The sequence below is a fragment of the Thyridium curvatum genome (assembly GCF_004353045.1).
Source record: "Thyridium curvatum strain D216 chromosome Unknown NODE_87_length_172569_cov_81.238300, whole genome shotgun sequence".
NCBI lineage: Eukaryota > Fungi > Ascomycota > Sordariomycetes > Thyridiales > Thyridiaceae > Thyridium > Thyridium curvatum.
This window is the reverse complement of record NW_022156842.1, coordinates 142996-163474: the sequence shown is the minus strand read 5'-3', so window position 1 is coordinate 163474 and position 20479 is coordinate 142996. Positions and strand designations below refer to the sequence as shown.

The window sequence follows — 20479 nt, the reverse complement described above, 5'->3', positions numbered from 1 at the left end:
GTTATTCTAGCATTGGCGTTCAGAAGCAGAAGATTCCGCGGGCCTTCCGGTTCGATTCACTTCTTATCAAGCCCAATGAGAGCGAATTTAAAGGAAACAAGAGAATTCAAGAATGGAATTTTTAATCCAACTCAAACCATGCGATGATCATGACAAAGAGTTGAGGACGATGGGTATCACGTGAAGTCGCATCAGGAACGCCACCTGGTTTTAGCGCCTGCCAGCTGTGACGCCCCGGATTTATGACTTCTGAGGTAGGCGGGGATCGATGCTCATTAATCATAATCATCACGACCACTGTCTGTTCTCGCTGCGACAGAGCATCCTTCTTGAGTATGAGAACCACGCATTCTTAGAGCCTCTCTATTAGAGCCGGAAATTATGGCTCCATGGAATCTGTTCGTTCGAACACTTCTCCTCTGCGAGGTACGTTCTCCGTGATTTTCCGCCTCCAGCCATGACCAGTGGACTAACCGACCTTGAAACAGACCGCGATCGTTAACCGGGTATGCTCGACGTCTACCTCTCTCGATTCTGCACGCTTGGAGGCGTTTACTGAAGTTTCTCTCTAGATCCTTGCCAGTCCCGGCTTCCATCGCGCAGTTGGGCGCATTCACCGTCGCGTGGAGGACTACCGGTTTGGCCGCAACCCTCATGAACCGCTGCGCCCGGGCGAGGCGACAGGTATGTTGGCTTAACGAGTTCCCGACCGGGATTTGTTTCTTTAATGTGTTCAGTGCTGACCATACGGTGTTCCAGAGGAACCCAATGTAACAAGAAGCGGTTTCTTGGGCCACTTTGTCGATGAATTAAAGAACCAGATTCGCGGAACGCCGACAAACCCTCCCCCATCATCAGGACCTCCCTCGCGACCGAAGAGGTGACCACCGACCGACGACAGCGTTGATCTTCTGTGAGCTCGTCGCCAGACGCCTGCTCTGTGTAGCGCATGCAAATGAACAATTGATAGCCTCACGAGAGGCAGGGCGTCGAATAACCGGGCGTGACGAGGATGACTACCAGGATACATTATTTCCGGTACATACCGACTCTACGCGTGGACAGGCGAACACAAGCGATCGCGGCAGCAAATGACCACGCAATAAGTTATGTGAAATAGCTTTCCTTGCACCGTAGCGTGGGAGGTCAGACTTGACCTTGAACCCTCTAGGGAAAGGACTGGGAGGCCGGTTTCCAACCCAGACGATCAGACGTAGAGGAGAGATCATTGCCGTGCCTGACGCATTTCGATAAACAATACAGAACTCCACTCAGGAATCTTGCTGGACGTGAAATATGCTTTCGTTTTGATGAGTTCCGGCCGAGTCTTGCTCGCACGGTGTTTGGCCCTGGGCTTGCTCCTCTACCTAGCTACCGTAATACTCTGAAGGTCACTGAAGAGGTATCGTTCATGATCCAGCTAATACATTATCCTGACCCCCGCCGCACACCAGCCCACACCCATATCAAGGACCAAGACAGGCCTTTCCATGAACACATCTAACAACCAACACCATGCGAGTCGACGTTCTAGGTGAATCGACGGTGCTCTTGGAGCCATATACGTCAGTTAAAACGCGCGACTCTCCTAATCATTCCCGAAGAGTTGGTCATCAGTGATCCTAAGGACACAGTACCTTACCAGACCCTCGTCACCGCTTGCTTGAAGAGCATAAAATGACATCTCGACTTCCCGTGCACGTCTTAGATTTTCAACAAATATCATAAAACACAGCCCTTAATATCTCCAAGATATCTCAGAAAACGGGAGCACCACCAAGCCACGCATTCTCGCAGAACAGAGATTCATAGTCGATCATATCACGCATAGGATGTGCCGAGTAACGGTATATGCGCGACGATATACGGGCTGTCGCGCCGAGCCCAGACACCTCGTGGTGGCCAGGATCGTCCGCTGGGACTGGCTGCCATCCGATACGGATTTCTGGGGCTACCCGATCCCGGACCCGTGCCGCTACCTGAAGAATTGGCGTGGATACTGCCGCATGGCTATCGTCACTAATCAGCTGAACCGGAGTGGTATGAAGCGCGGCCCTTGCCCCGAGTGCGTCTCTCTGCGGCAGAGACAGGCTTTGTGGCAGAGCTATTAGTAGTTGCTGGGACCGGTCCTCGCCCTGTTCGAGATATGCTTCGAGATGTGACGCGGATGAAGCTCTGGATAACGAGATTAGCTTACCTTGGAATAAGTACTTATCATCAAAAGATTGAGTGTAAGTAATGGTCTCAAATCACAAGGCGATAGTTTCAGAGTAATCGAATCGGATATAAGGATTTGAGGATTCAGAGCAGTTCATGACAATGCATTAAAAGCCGGCCACCGGCAAGACATAAGTAGTAGACAACCTCCTTCTTGACAAAAAGAAACATCAAAGGGTATACGCCAATATGAACAATAAGTAACCTGCCCATCATCCAAGCCGCCGGGTGTTCTCAAAACAGAGCAGAGCAGACCCGCCACGCCTGGCATATAAGAAAGCATTTGGCAGTCTGGCACTACCAAACTCTTTGGGCCAAAAAGATCCGCGCCAAGACCCATCAAAACAAATCATCATCCGCCGCAGCAACGTCCCACTTCTTCGCCGTCAACTTGCGCATCTTCTTGGGGCTCGAGCTGCCCGTGGACCGGGTGGAGGCGGAACTACCACGGCCACCGTCGTCACTAACGCGCAGCCTCTCCATCTTGCGGGTGAGGTCGTTGCCTGCGCCGCGGCTCGGCCTCGGGCTGCTCTTCTCGGCGGCCACGTCGTCCCTCTCCATGAGCGGCTTCCTCTTGGTCGGGCTGCGGCCCGTGAGCTCCCGCTTGAGCACCATGATCTCCCTCCTGAGCCGCTCGTTCTCCTCCTCCAAGTTCTCCACCAGCACGTTCTCCTTGTTCTCGCTGTCCTCGCAGCCGGCGCCGCCCGCCGGCGGTGGGGCATTCTCGTCGCCGGCGGGTGAGACCGTCACCTGCAGGCGCTCCATGACCTCGACTTTGCGGTCCCAGTGCTCCTCCCCGCGCTCCTTCTCGAGCTCGAGGCTCGTCTTCCACCGGGCCAGCTCCAGCACGAGGCGCTGCTCGAACTCGGCGACGCAGTCCTCGCGGATCTCTTGCTCCAGCTCCATAAGCCGGTCGGACATGGACATGAGGTGCGCCTCCGCCTCGAGACGCTTCTCCGTCTCGGCCTCGAGCGAGGATCGGAGGTAGTCCGTCTCCTCTGACAGGCGGGCGATCTCCAAGGCGGCGATCTCCATGGTGACGCGGTCATCAGAGGAAGAGGCATTGGAGCAGGGCGAGAAGGTTCGCTGCACGTTAGGCGACGAAGAGGTGTATGAACCGGCGGTGCTTCCGGGAGGGAAGAAGGGACGCGCGTGGACCAGGGTAGGAGAAGAAAGGGGACTGGAAGATGGTGCTTGGTTGGCGACGGGAGGCAGATTGGCACTACTGTTGTGCAGAATCGTTTGCGTGATGGAGGGAATGCGTGGGACTGTGATCTCGCGGGCCAGGGCGCTGTACCGGAGGATCTGCGAGGTAGCATTGAAATCGCCGTGTGGGTCGGCCGTGACGATCATGACTGCCTTTTGTGGATTGCGATGACCAGAGTGAGACGCATTTGAGGGGAAGGAGTTGGAGAAGAGCAACTCAGTAAGCTTGCATTGCCGGAAGGGCACAACGCTGGGCTAGAGTCACGCAATGTCAGCCTACAGTCCGCATTGAATATGCCATGCAAGGTTTTGATAAACATACCTTGCTCGTGGAAGCAGAGTCACTCTGCATTTGTAGGCACTGGCCAAGATACATCAGACTCTCGTTGATCTTGCCAGCCTCGGCCAGCGTAGCGCCCGCCGTCTTCGCATCCCTCGCTCGTTCACTGCCTGCTAGGTCTACAATAGTTAGAGTGTTACCAGTCCAAGGACTGCGGTCATTGCGCCGGCCCTTGGCACGCTTCTTGACCTCGACACAGAAGAAGCCGTGGCTACGAGAGCTCACGCTATTGCTGCCCGTGCCGGCGACTCGGCGCTCGTGGAGGCCTGCCTCAAGCACCATGAGTGCCTGGCTGAGATTGCTGCAGATGATCTTGCGGAGTCCGGCGACAACCTTTCTGTCTGGTGAGTACTCTGTGCTCTTGAAGAGCAAGGGGCGCCGTCGATACTCCTTCGTCGCCGCAGACTTGACGGGAGGAGTGAGGAGGTCGAAGATACGATCATTGTACACCTCGTACATGGAGACAAGGACGGTGTACTCGGAGCTCGGGTCACACGAAACGTTGATGCTGCTCACGTCGGGTTGTTGTGGTAGCGCTGAGGGGCGGTTCAAGAGCCGTCGGGGCGTCGGAGGTGGTGCTTGAGCATGCGACTCGCCCTTGATTGTGGTCTTCTTAGTAATTGTACTTCGCTGACGTGCGGATGTGGTCGCTGTCATGAAATGTTTTGTTGGAGACTTGAATGGTGAAATAAAACCTCTAGCCAACTGTGGCAGTTGGTATGTGGGTGAGAAAGATACAAATTGCTGCCAGGAGCTCTGATGAGAAGCCTTGCTGGGTGTATGGGGAAGCTCCGGGGCAACTGAGTCCTCGCGGCAGACGACTCGAACACTTCTGAGTCTATCCTTGAGGCGCGGACTTGACGGAAACTTGCCGGGCATGTCCAGTTCTGATACATTGCCTTCTTGGGATGAATTGATAACAGAATCACGAGGATTGGATGAAGAGGAAGGTTGAGAGGAGCCTACAATCATTGGTGTTGGCGCTCTGGAGCTGTAACGTGAGGGCCCAGATGCATCGGCATAGACAGTGTCGAGATATGCGGAGGCAGTCAGGATGCTAGCCTCTGAAGCATCGGAAGCGCTGATAGAAGCCTCGAGCGAGGATTGGCTGGCAAGATCGACAATGTTGTGTCCAAGAGAACGGAATATGACGTCGAGAGACAGTTGCAGCAAACCTCGCTGTGACCGTGATCCCAGTATTGTATGCGACTGCACGTAAAGATGATGATAGTTAGCAACCCGGAGTATACGAGCTTTTGACTCAAGCATGGGAGTGGGATTGCTGTACCTTTCCGGAACCTGTTACACCAAGCGTGGCAAGCAAGGCATCGGTGCCGTCTCCGCCATGCGGTGCCAGCACTCCCTCGACAAGCGGAACGACCCCGGTGCAGTGGAACACATCGAGCTGCGTGGCCTCCTCCTCGAACACTTGGGTGAAGCAGAACTTCTCAATAGCGCGTCTTCGGTCATTGGGAGGGTTGAGCGTGATGTGCGTGGGTGCGGTCGACGGAGCGTCCGTCGCTGGAGGCTCTACGGCCAAGAATCGTTCTGGACTCGAGGAGCCAGCGAGAGCAGGTCGCAGTCGTAGATACACCTGGAAGAGATTGTGCGCTTTGGAGGAAGAGTAAGCATTACTTCCTACAGCGTCCATGATGTCCTGTGCGGCCACGCCGACGTCCGTCTGCGATGCAATCTGAGCTTGGATGTCTGGCTGTCCTGGGAAATTTCAAGGACTCTGAAGTGTCGTGGACGTTTGGAACGATGGTAGACAACCTGAACCAAGGATATGAGTTGTAAGGTTTGTGCTTTTACTGCATGTCGTGCATGTATCGCAACCAGCCCAGCTTGGGATAGTGGTTGCTGGTTGATGCGCGTGTGCGGACCTACGCACACGTATTTACTGTTACTAATTTTGGATGGCTGTTGTTCACGGGGCAACCAGGTTCCCAGTGGGTTTTTGGTGGACCCATCCCATGGCCAGCACAGACCATTTTTCCAGATTCGCCGATAAGATAAGAACCGCCAAGCAAGCCAAAAATTCCAGATGTCCCTTTGCCTTGCGACCCCGCAAATTCACTGCGCCAGAAGAGACCCAGTTTTCAGACGTCATGTCCAACCAGGGTCCTAGAAACTTTTTTGGCCATCGAGATGCTACGTCCTAGCACGCCTGGGAAAGTGGCCTGTACGGAGTAGTAACTGCCTCTCGCAAGCGATCCATCCCAACCAGAACAGTGGAAATCAGGGCCACCAAACAGCTCAGGACACCTGTTGCTGAGCGTGTTTATCATGGTGCCTAGGGTCTGCGCAGAAATTGGTGTTCTGTCGTAGGTTGATAGGCGCGGTCCGGCGTGACTCAGCGCATGGGAAGTCTCTTGTCTTCGGGACACCGGTGGACGAAGCGAACTCGCGCATGCGCTGAATGCCAGACACTACCGTCTGTTTGCCTTGCATTTCTACATGTGTGCGCCAGTCCAGTCACGATAGGAGTCACTCCTTGGTCACATTTCATGTCTGACTGTTCGCTAGCAGAACCAAGGGCCGGCAAGAGGGAGGGTGTGCCCCCCCTGAACGATGCATGGCGTCCAATGCCGCTAGCCAGGTGGTTGAAAGCTTACTCCGTTGTGGGTGCATTCATGTCTGTTCCGTTGACCTAAGGCATGCACGGCTGCTGCAAGCCATCATGTCAGACCAACAAAACATGTGTTTAGATCAACATCGATATGAGATAGGATCTGCTCCGACAGAAGGAGAGAATCAATCATGTCGTTCACGACCTGTGAGAGTTGTTTGCAGCAGCCTCGGAGCGCAGCTTCCATGTTGGGTCGCCTCTAGCCCGGAACGTGTCTCTCCACGACTGTTCGAGATGATGATGAGCAAGTTGATCATTCCTCGGGCCAAGAAAGGTGGTACAAGCGCACAATATTTAGATTTGAGCACATCGGCCTCTCTGCACACAAGCAACCTCCATGTACGGTCGAGAAGATATCGAACCAGGGTCCAAGTGGTCCCGCTAAATGAACCAACCGAACCACTCGCAGCTGGAGATTTGCAGATATTTGACGTAGCCACTGTGGCCCTGTGATGACTGACCCGACACCATGGAAATAGCGGTGACTCGTTGCATTCTCTGCTTCAGTCCTGTTCTCGCTTAGATGGTCACTTCCAGGCAGAATGAGACAAGGTACAGCGCGTAGATGCCGGCGATGAGCAAGCAAAGGGGCAAAATCTGGATCATCAATTGCTGTTATTTCTCAGACAATCCGTTTCTCAACTGTTGGTCCGAGAGGTGGGCGAGTTGGCGAGTCCTCCGAGTGGCCTCATTTCCACTACGGAACAGGCGTTGTAGTGGGCTGTGACTGGTGTGGCAGCTGGCAGCGCCCGGGCCTTAGCGTCGCTGGCCCGCTGAAATTGCCTTCTAGATCGGGGTTCCGGCGCGCACATTGGCCAGCTTGGCCCATGGATGGATCCATGATGGGAGGCTCCATCGCTGGGAAGCCAGGAGAGGGGGGGGGGGGAGACCGGACGGCTTCCCCACTAGGCAAAAAAAGTTTGGTGATATTTTCTTCCCGCTCCCGCCTCTTCTCTCTCTCGCTTCTTCTTACTCTTCCTTCCTGTCAAGGACCACCAAACCCAACACCAAAGACAACGAAGTCGCACTACCACACCAGAGAACCAGAACAGATACCAAACAACTTTGTCGAGAATCCAAGATGCCTTCGGCCGTCGCTGAGCTGTAAACTCCCACTGCGGGACACGCCCGATTTCTCCAGGCCTGTCCCGCAGTCCAGCAGCCTCAACGAGTAGTTCAACTATCAATTCATCTCGACAAAGTTTCCCGAGCTTTCGCTGTCTCGAGTCTCCCTTCTTGGAACATAGAAGGAGAGGATCTCGACACTCTGCTATCAAGAAAGCTTTTCTCTGAAAACCGAACAAAGTTTCCAAACTGGCCCTCTCTCTATCCCGGGCACCAAGCGAACATATTTCCTTCCTCTCCCTCTCCTACACCCACGACGACCCTTTGAGATAACAAAAAGGGTTTCTTGTTACGCCTTGATATCTCGTTTGGCGGTTCTATAGGCGAACAGCCCTAGAGAATATTCATCTACCTCTTCCGGGACTTGACTCGAGATCCTGCAGTCCTCGACACGGCCCTTCACCGCCGTTTGCACACCCCACTCACGATCCCGGTCCCCTGAACCCCTGCCTGCCACACATCATGTCTCGAAACGTGCGGCGCAAATACCCCTCTACTCCCACTAAGGGAAAACCCGTCAAGCGCCGTGACTCTGATTCTTCTTCCTCTCTCGACCTCTCCGACCTCTCCGATGGCTATTCAGGCGTCGACGAGGTCAGCGATTCTGAAGATGACGACGAGGAAGGGGTCGTGGCGGCCGAGGAAGAGCACATAATCACCCGCGTGTCGCGCAAGGACCGCAATCCCGGCTCTTCCCGGCCAGTCCAAGATGAAGACTCCGACGCCGATGAAGAAGATGACGATGACGACGATGACGACAACGACGACGACCTCGAGCCCGACGACGAAGATGGCGATCAGAGTGCCAGCTGGGACGGCATCCCGTCGGAAGCCGAGGGGAGCACAGCGTCTGAGCTCGGAGGCGATGATGCTTTCATGTTGGCAGAGGACCTACCGGCTGCCAGGCGGCAAGTCCGCTTTACCGGCGTGCCTGACAGCGATTCTGACTCGACCACGTCCGAGATGTCGGACGACATGACCGAGTACTTCCCCGACATCTTTGTGGAACAGACATCATTGGACCCTGCATTCCGCCGAGAGATCGAACAGGATCTGGATGATGTTTCATCGAACAGCTCATTCTGGGACTTTCATGATACCTACGACCGAAATGCCGAGCAATCTGACCCTATTGACTTCTTCCAAGGGTTTGAGGACGAGACCCCGCTTGCAACCCCCCACGGCTCGCATCCTCCAACAGAGGCCTCTACTCCCGTCCCGTCGACAGAAGAAGCACAAGACCTGGACGGCTACGAGAGTGAGTTTGTTGCCACGTATGGCTGTATCCTTGCCTATGCTAATGCCATGTATCAGCCGATGGCGACACTACCGAGGAGGATATCCCGGAGCCACTCCCTCGTAGAAGACAGATCCGTCGCTGCGAGACTGTCGAGGCCTCTTCCGACTCTGAGACCGATACTACCGTCAAGGGTCGGAGCCGAGGCCGCCCTCGCACCGGACGGTTCGATTTGGACAGTTCCGTGCAGAAACCCATTGCTGTTGTGAACCCCATCACGCGGAAGATGATCATCTTCACCCCCAAGAAGGATGGCGAAAATCGCTTTGACTTGTCCCCCGAGTCATTGCGCACCTTCTTCAGTGTCCCTTCCGCAGACACGGCCCAGTCGTCCCCCATACTTAGCCATTCTGGCTCGTTGATGATGGGTGCCATGTTTTCCTCCAACACCTTTGGCGACTTTATGCATTCCCAACCGTTTGGCCCCGTCGAGGCTTTCTTCCCTACAATGAGCTCCGATGCATTCGTGGGAGATGATAGTGACTTCTCTGGAATCTATGATGAAGAGGATGCCGAAGACGAGGAGGAGAAGAGGCTCAAGCTGGAAGACTTCATCACTTTCCAAGAGCACTCGGATGACGAGGAAGCTGCCACCCCGGACGACTTGGGCATTGACTGGGAGGAGGGGACGAACCCCGATCTTCCTTCCACGCCTGGGACGCGTCGGCCGTCGACTGCGATGAGCGCCAACAGCGACAACATCCTGGAGGTGCACCCTCTCCTCGCCCATTTTGACAACAACTCGGATGCCGTGGGTGCCTTCAGGCGGAATCAGGTCAACCAGCAGCTCATCCTCAGCGACCGGGCCACGAGCGAGTCGTTGGCATTCTCTGGCCCGTACTCACTGGGCACTCTGCGCGGCATCAAGCACGGCAGCCTCGAGACGGTCACCACGCCCATCACCCCTGCGAGGCGGCAGAAGCGCACCAGCATGAACGGCTTCAACGACTTCAACCGCAGCCCGCTGGCCAACGTGTCGCAGAAGAGGAAGGCGTCTGGCATGCACGATGGTAACCACAAGAAGCAACGGAGTATTTCTGATGTCAGAGACATCGCATTGTAGTATTGGAGTTGGGTCTTGGGGGATTCCGCGGCATTTACTGATTACAGAAAAGCACGCCCAAGGACGGCATGGCCTGCTACTGAAGCTGGTCATCCCTGGCCTTTCATGACGATTATTCAATAAAAGTTTTCCTAGGTTTAGTCATAGTGTCATTGGTACATTCTCACCAGTTCAACAAATCCTTGCCCGTGACTGCCTGTCCAATTTCTTGTGCGTTGTGCGACAGGGCTTGGGCTCCGTTGATGTTGCGTGATGATGTCGAGAGCGCGCTTTGGTAAGCAAGCACTGCATGCTGATCCGATCCTTCGTTCATCCTAGCGGCCGCCCGACTAGACCGAGATATCCTGTCCAGTCTCGCATCGTGATTGATTGAGCAAAACGTCATGCATCTGGTTAAGCTTACTGCCATGCACGGCAAAGCTCCTCGACCGGAGGCATGACCTACTGAATTCGTCGTTGGGCTGTGCCAATCCCTGCGGCAATTGGCCGCCATAATCAATAGTTCCTGACCGTCACTGGCGATCTCAGCATGTGTGCCTTACCAGACGGCCTGGTGCAAGATCGGCTTGCTTGAGCTTTTGCGCCCACCGAGATCGCTCTCTAGCTGCAAGAGCGGTATTTCTTTCCCTTTCTTTCTTTCTTGATCTACATACCCATCAATTCCTTGGCAGTACCAGATTTGTTTTGTTTCTAATTGTTAGTCCAGACGATGAGTATCCCCGATTTCTAAAATGCGAAACGTACGGGCTATTTACAGACCAGTAGGGGTGCATTTTGATGGACTGTGACTGTGCCATGTGGGGATCGGGGAAATCCACGAAGGGGGACAGTCTGCTAGGGCATAGCAGCCTGTGATGTAATGATCCCCAGCGGGCCTTGTGCTTTGCCATGTCCTTGCCGCAGGGTTCAAGCTCCGAGACTTGCTGTCCAGGGCGAAGCTGAAGTGCCGGGGTGCATGGCGGTGGGACAGAGATCCTCGGAACAGGATCACCATTTGGGAGAAAGAAGGTCTTGAGAGCTAAAGAGCAAAGTGGCTCATCCATCCTACAGCACTCTCTTCTCACCGTTCATCCCTACGCAGTTAGTTCGTTCCTTTGCCGATCCGCCTTTCCATTTTTAGTGGCCATAGCAGAACCCCGGACCAGGGACAGGGGTGCACCCCGGCCCTGGGCCAGACGATTTGCGTTTTGGAGCTTGGACGGACTGCGACTCTCTGCGGCTGGGCACGGTGGGATCGAAACATCTCGCACCCTGGGAGCAAATCTCATCAACGATGGGGTCACTGATCGGCAAGGCGGGCGGGAGTCGGCGGGCTTCGGTCGTCAAGAGCTTCTCGGCCGGGTGTGATCTCTGGGAAAGCTAGGATTATGGCTATATAGATCAGCCTGGTGGTATCGCGGTCGGGAGAAATTGGGATGCTTCTGTGGCCTCATCCGAACTCTCTGTCTGTCTGCCTGTCATTCCAGAGAAACAGAGCTGCTTGTACATACTTGATTCCTGGCTCTCTCCTGTCTGTGTCCGAGTACGAAACCCTCAGAGCGAAGATGCATATATCTCTGAGATCAGCCCTGGCACACTCGGTCCTGCTGATGTCCCTGCCGATGCTGTGTAAGTCCTCCACAGCTGTACTTCGACACACGCACCACACCGACTAACGTTCATCGTCCAGCACAATGCGCACCTACGCCCGCCGCCGCCGCCGCTGCTGCCACCGGCGGTGAAGACATCATCGACGCCGCTCTCGAAAACATACGGTCCTCCATCGCCCACGACAGCCGGGCGTCGCTGGCCAGCGTCCCCCTGCGCATCATGCCCCTCGGCGCCTCCATCACCTTCGGCCAGGCCTCGACCGACGGCAACGGCTACCGCAAGGCCCTGCGCGACGCCCTCGTCCGGTCCGGCAGCACCGTCAACATGGTCGGCTCGCGGCGCAACGGGACCATGCGGGACAACGACGTGGAGGGCTGGCCGGGCTTCGTCATCGACCAGGTCCGCGACAAGGCGAGGGCCGCCGTGCCGCCGAGCCTGCCCAACGTCTTCCTCGTCAACGCGGGCACCAACGACGCCATACAGGACAAGGACGTCGCCGGCGCCGGCGGGCGGATGGAGGCCATGCTCGCGGACCTCTGGACCATGAGCCCCGGGTCGACGGTCGTGCTGTCGACACTGTTGATCAACCTCAAGGACGCGACGGAGCAGCGCGTGCAGGCGGTCAACAAGCAGTTCGCGGACCTGGCACGACGCCTGCAGGCCGGCGGCAAGAAGATTGTCGCCGTGGACATGCACGGCCCCGCGGGCCCGCTCAAGTCGGACATGCACGACGACACGCACCCCAACGATGCCGGGTACGTCAAGATGGCGGGCGTGTGGATGGGCGGGATCCGGGAGGCGACGATGAGGGGGTTCATCAGCAAGCCTGCGGACAATGGGATCCCCGATGACGGCGGAAACGACCCCTAAGACTTTGTTTTTATCATGTTAATTCTCTGGGGATGGTGTTGGACGATGATTTTGCCTATTTTGCATAGTAGTACTTTGGATACCCCTTGGGCGTTCGGTTTCAGGATGGATGTTGAAATTGGAATGATTCTCCCAATCGGGATCTGTCTTGAATCATCACGACCTGCTGACAAACGACGAAAGGACCAAATGATGCACTTAACAGCTTAACAGCGATGCCCCAAATTGTAACCTGATTGGTGGCGGGCAGCCAAGTCTGCAGCCACCCAATTGATTAGGCTGCCCAACCCATTCTCCATGTGGCTGCCCGGTCGATCTCACGACTCTAGTCCTCAGCCTTTCTAGCAGCTGCAAAGGAGAGCGTATCACAAGCTCGACAATCTCGACCATCGTTCGCATTCCAAGATGAACAAAGCAGGCTATGAGGATGCTCTAGAGCGTTACCGGCAGATTCGGAAGAGCAACACACGGGTCGCAACCTCGGGTCGCCCCTTTGTCCTGGTACAAAGCCTTGCTGCCCAGCTGCGGCAGCCTCTGTCCGGCTCTGATGAGAGTACTGCTACCATTTTCGATGGCCTTTGCCGCTGGGTAGAGTCTCACACGGCACCGTACGAACGCCGCCATCTCGACCAGCCGGCGTGCGCTGGTCGCTTAGCCATCTTCTTCATCCTGGTCGAGCTCGAGCTGCCCAAGTACGTCAGCCGTTCTATGTGGGGAGCGATCAATGATGCGCACCTCCCCTTGAACCACAAGGAGATTACCGATCTGCTGTTCCTCAACGAAGACTCGAGCTCGGTGAAGAGATTCCACGACGCCCAGTTTGAATGGTGCCCGATAAGCTTTTACATGGGGATGGACCTATTCTATGCTGGCAGAGTACTCCCTGTTTACCGAAAAACGAAATTCCCATCATCAGAAGTTGATGACAATGCCGAGTCCGGCTCGACGCTTTGGCAAGTTGAGGTCCCCGGGGAACTCGTGGATCAACGCCTAAAGGAGGCGATGCCGGCTGCAGTGCTGGGAGAACGCGACCCGTTGCGAAGCGATGACGCTGAAAGCAATGTAGGCGAGGCAGGTCTTCACAATACCATCGTCTCTGAAACTCCACATTGACAAATGTAGTAGAGATGGAGGTACATATTCTGGACGTTTCCTGATTCTCGAACCTTTCCTCACGAATATCACGCCATAACACTCATGCGGCTGAGGAAGAAAGACAACTCCATGCTTTGCCCGGGCATGTTGCAATACATTGGCTGCATCCGAGGCAACGTATTGCAGCAATCTGGAGCTGACAGCCAGCCATATCATGTCCTCATGTTCCAATTTGCCGAGGGTGACTTAAGGAGCCTTTTTCGAACAAAGTGCCCTCCAATATTCACAAGCGAGGTGGTCAGCTTTTGGAGGAGTGTGCACAACGTCTGTCATGCTGTGGCTGCCATCCATGTCAAATACGCGTGAGATATGCCTTCGAGGCACGTACTATCGGCTTGATGACTGACGACATATAACACTCGTGGAGCAATCAGACCAGGTAATATTCTATATACAGGAGATGATACTGTGGACTGTTTAAAAATTGTCGGACCTGGAAATGAAGTAGGAACCTCTGCATATGGTAAGCATATTGGCCTTCACTCGGCCATTGCCAATGCTGATGAATTATTTGACTAGATGCCCCAGAGAGGTTGCAAGGCCTCAGTTCCCTCGAGCCTCGCCACACCCGAGAGTTGGTCTCCCCAAGACAGATCGAAGATGTGTGGTCTTTAGGATGCATCCTCTCCGAAGCAGCAACGTTCGTCGTTCTGGGCCACCAAGGACTGCTGCAATATGAGATTGTTCGACGTGCTGCTCTATCCAATCTCGGTATAAAAGATCTGAATGTCCTCTCGTTTCATGAAGGGAACGAGGTGCTTTCAGAGGTGCGAGACTGGCACGAGTATTTGCGCAGTGCTTGTCGTACGGGCATGGACAAGTGCACTCAACCGATCCTTAACCTCCTGGATAGAGAGGTTCTCGTGTCCGCCAAAGCTAGGTGCAGTGCACAGGACTTGTCAAATCTCCTCGGCGTGATATTGTACAATAGTGCGCAACAGGACATACCCGTTTCAAGATTGCAGAACATGCTCAGACAAATCGACACCGAGATCAAAGCTAAAGCCGTGTTTGACACCGGTGTCATACGTTCCAGCCATGATCAACCAAACCCGGAGAGTTCAAATCCAACAATTTCCCAGTCTCTTAATGACGATTGTCTTATAACACCGACGATGCTACGATCGCTCGATTTTGATCAACTTCGAGAAGATGGGAGCCAGTTGTGGTCTTACAACTTTACGCAAGTTGGTAAGACATCGCCAGGGTCGATGGGCAAGATGGTCTACAGGTCCAATTCATTCACAACAATCGCGACGAAAACAACATACAAGAACGAAAAATGACAGGGCCAGAACCGAGAGTAGCCAGCCACTAGGAGGGGGAATCCCACTGTTGTATCACCGTGACTTGGGAATAGGGAGAAAGATGAACTTACGGACTCATCCAGTGGCGGGCAACCAAGTATGTGTTTCAATGATGGATACCCTTTGCTTTAGAGTATTGTAGTCTTCAAAAAGCGCTCTCTCTCATTGATCCTCTCTGTGCAGTGTTCAAGGTCAGCACGCAGGGTCCGTGGGGTGTCATTTATATTCACTAGGCAGCTGAATAACTGAATGCGTCACGGCAGTGCGTGTTTAAACGTCCATTTAGCACTTCGTAGAGTCCATCTATTCCTAGAGCGGACTTTTTTGCCAAAGTCTCGAGAAGTAGCTTGAGGCACCCACCCTTATGAGATACTAGTCGATGACACGGGTGTAAGCCATGGCCAAAGGCCCTGCTCTGTACCATGCTTTGTCGATGGTTTAGAAGGGTGAACACTTATTTTGGTAGTTCCTGGGAGCGATCATGTCGTGACTTAGAGGACCTACTCAGGAGAGCAAGGACGGTAATACATCGTACGCTTTTTTTTCGATTTTTTTGCAAAGCACTCTCTCAAGCACACCTAGCAAACAACCATAGGGGACACCCAAACAAGGCCCATCACCTTGTTAATACTAATACTCATGATGATAAGTTTTGGGAGGAGACACTAAGAGCTACTGAGGCTCGAGATTCGAGTTTGGAGCCCCCGCGTTCTCAAGCCTGAAGAAACTCCTTATACTTGCGATAACACGATCTACAATCTCGAACAATACGGCATGACCTGGGTCGTTTCTTGCAGTTCTTTGAGCTCTTCAGAATGGGCCAGGTGTTGTAGATAAGAAGTCTGGGAGAGATTGGGTCTTGTGGAGATGGAGATCTCACGCTGAGCTAAACATAGTGATCGATCTCTTTCAAAGCACGTGGAGAATCATGATCATCGCCCTCGATTCTCCCAGTCGACATTGAAAGGTGAGTCGCCCCCACAATCAGTCCGTTGGGAGTGCAACTTCTGCAGGAAGCAGCATCCGGTCCTGGTCAGACACATGCCGCCTGCGTAGTGGTCCAATGAAAGAGGTCGTTTTGATTTGACAGCCCCTCTGACATGCAACAGCGTGGGTGCACTGTCCAATCGCCAATGCAGGAGAGGGAATCCACCCGGGCACAACATCCGTTTGTTGCAGTACAGGTGTTTGGCATATGCATACCTACCTACCTAGGTACTTAACCTGAAGAGGGAGGAGCAGCAGGAGCTCGCGGGAGGATGCGGCGGCGGGTGGAGGCCACATCATCGTGCAGAATTACGTACAAGCACGGGATGGCCCTTGGCCTTCACAAAAGTGAACTGGTCCCCGCCTTCGGGGATGAATACAGGTTATCGTTTCTTTCAGCCATCGAATGCTCCTGGAATTTGGAGGTTTCGATCCAGACCGATGAATCATGAGCTCAAGTGAGGCGCCCGTTCCGCCAGCTTCTGTGTCGGGACAGGCCGAACCTGCCGTGGCCACCGACCCTGCCACAGGTCTGGTCCCAGGTCATTTCTGGACGGACAATGCGCAGGTTTGTCGTCGGATCCCAGCACAACGACGCCTGTGACTGAAATTTGACTGGCGACCAGCAGGCAGCACCAGAGGATAGCGACCAAGATTCGGCGCTCGGAGTCGGTGATAACCTCTCGTCGACCGCCTCTATAACGTCGAGCATTCTCGAATATCGCACTGTCCATGGCAGAACATACCACAGCGAACGGGGCAACGCCAAGTACTGGTGAGGAAAAGCCGGGTACCAAGCCAATCACGTTGGGCGGAGATTGACCTGATAATAGGGGATCAAATGATGAGACACAGAATGAGTCCATGGACATCAAGTAAGCACCATCGAGAGACCATCGGGAGGACTCAAGGTTGACCAGAACCAGCCACCATTCTCTTTTGCTCGCCCTAGACAACAAGCTCCATTTGGCTCCATTGAAGGACATTCAGGTAACAGAAAAGGTGACATCTTTGCGTAGTTGAGAATGATGGTTGACATACATTCGTAGAAAGCAATCGATATTGGTACTGGAACAGGTAAGTGTGATACCTATTCTCAGTCTTAGTCCAAGCTTGCTAACTAAGTCCAATGCAGGGATCTGGGCAATGTAAGTTGAGCTGATGCTGTTTGCAAAAGACTCCCCTCACCCTTTGCGCAGTGATTTCGCAGATGAATACCCTAATGCCGAGGTCATTGGGACCGACATCTCACCAATTCAGCCCTCATGGGTACCGGCAAACCTAAAGTTGTAGGTCCCTCAGCCTTCCTAGCCCTATGAACTCAAGGAAAAGACACTCATAGCATATCCTCGGCGCTAGCGAGATCGAGGATTGCACCCAAGATTGGACGTACCCATCGAATACCTTCGACTACGTCCACATGCGATGGTTGAATGGCAGCATCGACGACTGGAGCCAGCTGTTCCGAGAAGCGTTCCGATGCTGCAAGCCAGGCGGCTACGTCGAGAGCTTTGAGGGAGCTCCCTACAACGAGAGTGATGACGGAACCGTCAAGGACACCGATGCACTGGGCCAGTGGGGAAAGCTGTTTGTTGCCGCTGGCAAGAAGTTTGGTAGATCCTTCACGACCGTGCCCGACGGGATCCAGAGAAAGGCAATGGAGGAGTGTGGCTTTGTTGAGATCCAAGAGAAGAACATCAAGGTACAGGATGCATACCTATCCCTTCTCTCTTTCTGCATGAGCACCTAGATCTGACATGTCACTTCCCAGACCCCGGTCGGCGGCTGGCCCAAGGATCCCGTCCTCAGACAGATCGGCCAACTTGCGCAAGTGGCACTGACGACCGACGTGGAAGGATACCTGATCCTCTCGGCGACGGAGCTGGGGTGGACTCGCGAAGAGACCCTTCTCTACGCGGCCCAGGTTCGGCGCGAGGTAAGGTCGGGAAAGCACCACGCCTTCTATCGACAGAAGATCGTCTGGGGTAAGAAACCCTTCTCGGCGTAGAATGGAAGGGTTCCGAAGTTGGGCCGGGGTGTGTCCGCAAGCAGTCCGCGGAGGGGAAGTGGGGGGTTTGCTGTATCGACTGCACGTGGCGGGCGGAGCGGGTGATGGATCCCCGACGTACGTTTAGCTGGTAGTGAAGCAGGGATTGGAAGAGTGAATCTTCTGCTGCTCGACTCAATATCTTTGCTTCATGTTTTTTTTCCCCTTCTCTATTCTCTCTTGGCTTGGCTTCCGAGGACCCGATGCGTGTGACAAATGATCTTATCTAATCAAGAAACCTCGGCCCTAAAGGCACTGTGCACTGACTGTGCAGCCCACTTTGAAGGCGGTGAATGAATTTCTACGCGCCTCACCTACTTTGATTTCTCCAATCCCTGGCAATCATCCATCTCACCCCGGAAACTTATGCGACCCGTCCTTATCCCGTTACAGCAGCTCGCCATAGTTTAACCTGGAACCATCTCCATCCATCGTTCGCCTAATACTAATTTTATCTCACTGACTGCGCCGCGCCATTTGACTATGCAATCGGACCCGCGCGAGAGCGTCGGGCATCCACAACAGAACCTTCACCTCGACCATCTTCCGCCCGAGCTGCTGAGCCAGATCTTTGAATGCCTGGTCCCAAATGAGCCCGACTCCGGGGAGACGAGGCCTGTTGCCTATGGGCAGCTCAACCCGGAGGAGTCGTGGTTCGAGGTGACGCGTCGCCAGAGCGGGTTGCGCAGCAGCTGTCTGGTCTCCCGCCAGTTCTACACCCTGGCGCGGCGCTTTCTCTACAGGTCCATATCCATCATCGATGAGGTCGCCATGGTGCTACTGCTGAGGACCCTGATCGAGAAGCCCGCGTATGGCCAAGAAACGCGATACTTCTCGTGCCACCTGACCCTGACAGAGAGCTCGACCATCAGGGAGATCCGGAAATACGCCAAGGAGATCTTCAGGACGATGGACCAGCAATTGCTCCTGGGCCAGACTCACCCGCTGTTGAAATACCTGACCACGCTGCATAACCGCAAGATGACCATGGACGAGTACGACGAGATACCCCAGATGATCCTGCTCTGCATCCTGGTCCTCATCCCCAAGATAGACAAGATGCTGCTGCAGATTCCGCTTCACGAGGATGACGCCGAGTACCGTGCATTGCTCACGCACTTTCATGCTGTGACGCTGATGAACACCGAGGGCAGGGAAAAGTGGAGGGGGCACGCCGTTCCTTGTCAGCATCTCACAAAGCTCGTTCTGCAGGGCGATCCGGAGGAGATGTCCGACGCGGAACAGGCCGCGAAGGAGGATGGCGAGGCTGTCGGCGTCGATGGATCGAGGGCTGGCACCTACTGGCCCCTCTTGACGGCCTGCCCGGCGGTGACGAGTGTCGAGGTCACCATCGGAAATGGCGATTGGCCAGAATCCTCATGGTTTGACCAGGACAAGCCTCTTTGGGCCTCGCTGCCACACGAGCTGAGGAACATCAAGCATTTGGATCTGGTGGACAGCTTCGCTGCGCCTAGGGACGTGGCGGTGGCCCTTTCCTGCTTTCCGCAGCTCGAATCGCTCTACTTTGAGCCCAAGTGGTCTCCCGAGAATGTGGGCTGGGAGGACGAGGACGATGTGATCACCTTGGACTCAGCTTTGGAGAAGCACGGCCGGAGTCTACGGCGGTTAGACCTTGCCTGGTACGACTGCTCAGATTGTCTGATATCCATTAGCGAGGAGACCATCCTCTCATCCTTGCCTAAGCTCACCAACCTGGAGATCCTCTACGTGCAGCTCGCGCTCCTGTTCACCGAAGGGAGGAGTTACAAAGACCGGGAGGTCATCCTCGACTTCTCCAACCTCTTCCCGCCGTCGCTGGTCATCCTGGTCTTGGAGGAGTGGTGGTGGAATGACAGCATGTATTGGTTTCCGAGCGGCAACCTGCAAGAGGAGCACGTGAGGCCCGAGAAGCATCTGCAGTACTGCGCGTCGCTCGAGTACTCGCTCATCACTTTTGCGTCGATCTGTCCCAATCAGCTGCCGTCCCTCAAGGTGGTGAACTTCTTGGTCAGGTTGAGCCGCCCGTGGATTGGTGGTGGCCCGGAGACGATGGAGCAAAGGCTGGCCAATGTCAAAAGTGCATTCGCCAAGAACGGCATCGAGTTTTCGACATGGCAGATTTGAGCGGTTGGTCTTGGCCGTGGCGCGGGAGGGAGATTTGCAGAGAGAACAAAGTTGAGATGGAGCATGTGTGTAGTGCTCAAGAATAGTACCCACCTGCCTACCTGGGGCGTTTCAAGCACGATACACCTAACTCGCACCTCGTGTGGCCCCAATTGAAGCAAAAGAGACGTCATGGAGACAGCTGCCAATAGTGGAAGGTAGTAAAGGAAACGAACCCTCAGATCCAATTTGGTCCACCGTAAATGGAGCCTGGCGCGCGTGAGAGTGCTGCTGGGCCAGGTGCCTCGTTCGTATTCTCCCCTCTCGTACTAGCGCTGTCCGCTGGAGTCCGGGTCCAGGGAGTTGCCAAATCCCATGCATCCTGGGCGTTGCTGTCGGCCCTGTGGAGCTGACGAGTCTGCTCTGTGCATATTTCTGGAACATCAACCTATCTCCAGCTGCGATGCACCTCAGCGTCGATCCTCAGCTTGAGCGAGCGGAATCTTGGTGCCGGCCCGCCATCATGCAGTTCAGGGACCTCGA

The 20479-nt window shown here is 54.6% G+C and overlaps 7 protein-coding genes across 7 annotated transcripts; 6 read left to right on the top strand and 1 right to left on the bottom strand.

The window, feature by feature from the left end:
- Nucleotides 1-381: 381 nt before the first annotated feature.
- E0L32_010630 (uncharacterized protein) lies at nucleotides 382-884 on the top strand (the record flags this gene model as incomplete). The annotated part of the gene is made up of 4 exons (XM_031133269.1): nucleotides 382-426; nucleotides 489-506; nucleotides 573-684; nucleotides 760-884. The coding sequence occupies 4 exons, from the start codon at nucleotides 382-384 to the stop codon at nucleotides 882-884; spliced, it is 300 nt and encodes a 99-aa protein (XP_030989445.1).
- Nucleotides 885-2556: 1672 nt separating this feature from the next.
- E0L32_010629 (uncharacterized protein) lies at nucleotides 2557-5414 on the bottom strand (the record flags this gene model as incomplete). The annotated part of the gene is made up of 3 exons (XM_031133268.1): nucleotides 2557-3678; nucleotides 3746-4942; nucleotides 5052-5414. The coding sequence occupies 3 exons, from the start codon at nucleotides 5412-5414 to the stop codon at nucleotides 2557-2559; spliced, it is 2682 nt and encodes an 893-aa protein (XP_030989444.1).
- A 2565-nt stretch (nucleotides 5415-7979) lies between these two features.
- Nucleotides 7980-9877, top strand: E0L32_010628 (uncharacterized protein; the record flags this gene model as incomplete). The annotated part of the gene is made up of 2 exons (XM_031133267.1): nucleotides 7980-8775; nucleotides 8832-9877. 2 exons carry the CDS (start codon nucleotides 7980-7982, stop codon nucleotides 9875-9877), a joined length of 1842 nt encoding a protein of 613 aa, XP_030989443.1.
- A 1544-nt stretch (nucleotides 9878-11421) lies between these two features.
- On the top strand, nucleotides 11422-12337 carry E0L32_010627 (uncharacterized protein; the record flags this gene model as incomplete). The annotated part of the gene is made up of 2 exons (XM_031133266.1): nucleotides 11422-11485; nucleotides 11547-12337. The coding sequence occupies 2 exons, from the start codon at nucleotides 11422-11424 to the stop codon at nucleotides 12335-12337; spliced, it is 855 nt and encodes a 284-aa protein (XP_030989442.1).
- A 405-nt stretch (nucleotides 12338-12742) lies between these two features.
- On the top strand, nucleotides 12743-13450 carry E0L32_010626 (uncharacterized protein; the record flags this gene model as incomplete). Its single annotated transcript, XM_031133265.1, has 1 exon — nucleotides 12743-13450. One exon carries the CDS (start codon nucleotides 12743-12745, stop codon nucleotides 13448-13450), a length of 708 nt encoding a protein of 235 aa, XP_030989441.1.
- Nucleotides 13451-16234: 2784 nt separating this feature from the next.
- Nucleotides 16235-17794, top strand: E0L32_010625 (uncharacterized protein; the record flags this gene model as incomplete). Its single annotated transcript, XM_031133264.1, has 9 exons — nucleotides 16235-16354; nucleotides 16413-16561; nucleotides 16620-16661; nucleotides 16713-16776; nucleotides 16836-16863; nucleotides 16922-16934; nucleotides 16986-17075; nucleotides 17146-17488; nucleotides 17558-17794. The coding sequence occupies 9 exons, from the start codon at nucleotides 16235-16237 to the stop codon at nucleotides 17792-17794; spliced, it is 1086 nt and encodes a 361-aa protein (XP_030989440.1).
- Nucleotides 17795-18316: 522 nt separating this feature from the next.
- E0L32_010624 (uncharacterized protein) lies at nucleotides 18317-19957 on the top strand (the record flags this gene model as incomplete). The annotated part of the gene is made up of 1 exon (XM_031133263.1): nucleotides 18317-19957. The coding sequence occupies one exon, from the start codon at nucleotides 18317-18319 to the stop codon at nucleotides 19955-19957; it is 1641 nt and encodes a 546-aa protein (XP_030989439.1).
- Between the last annotated feature and the right edge of the window lie 522 nt (nucleotides 19958-20479).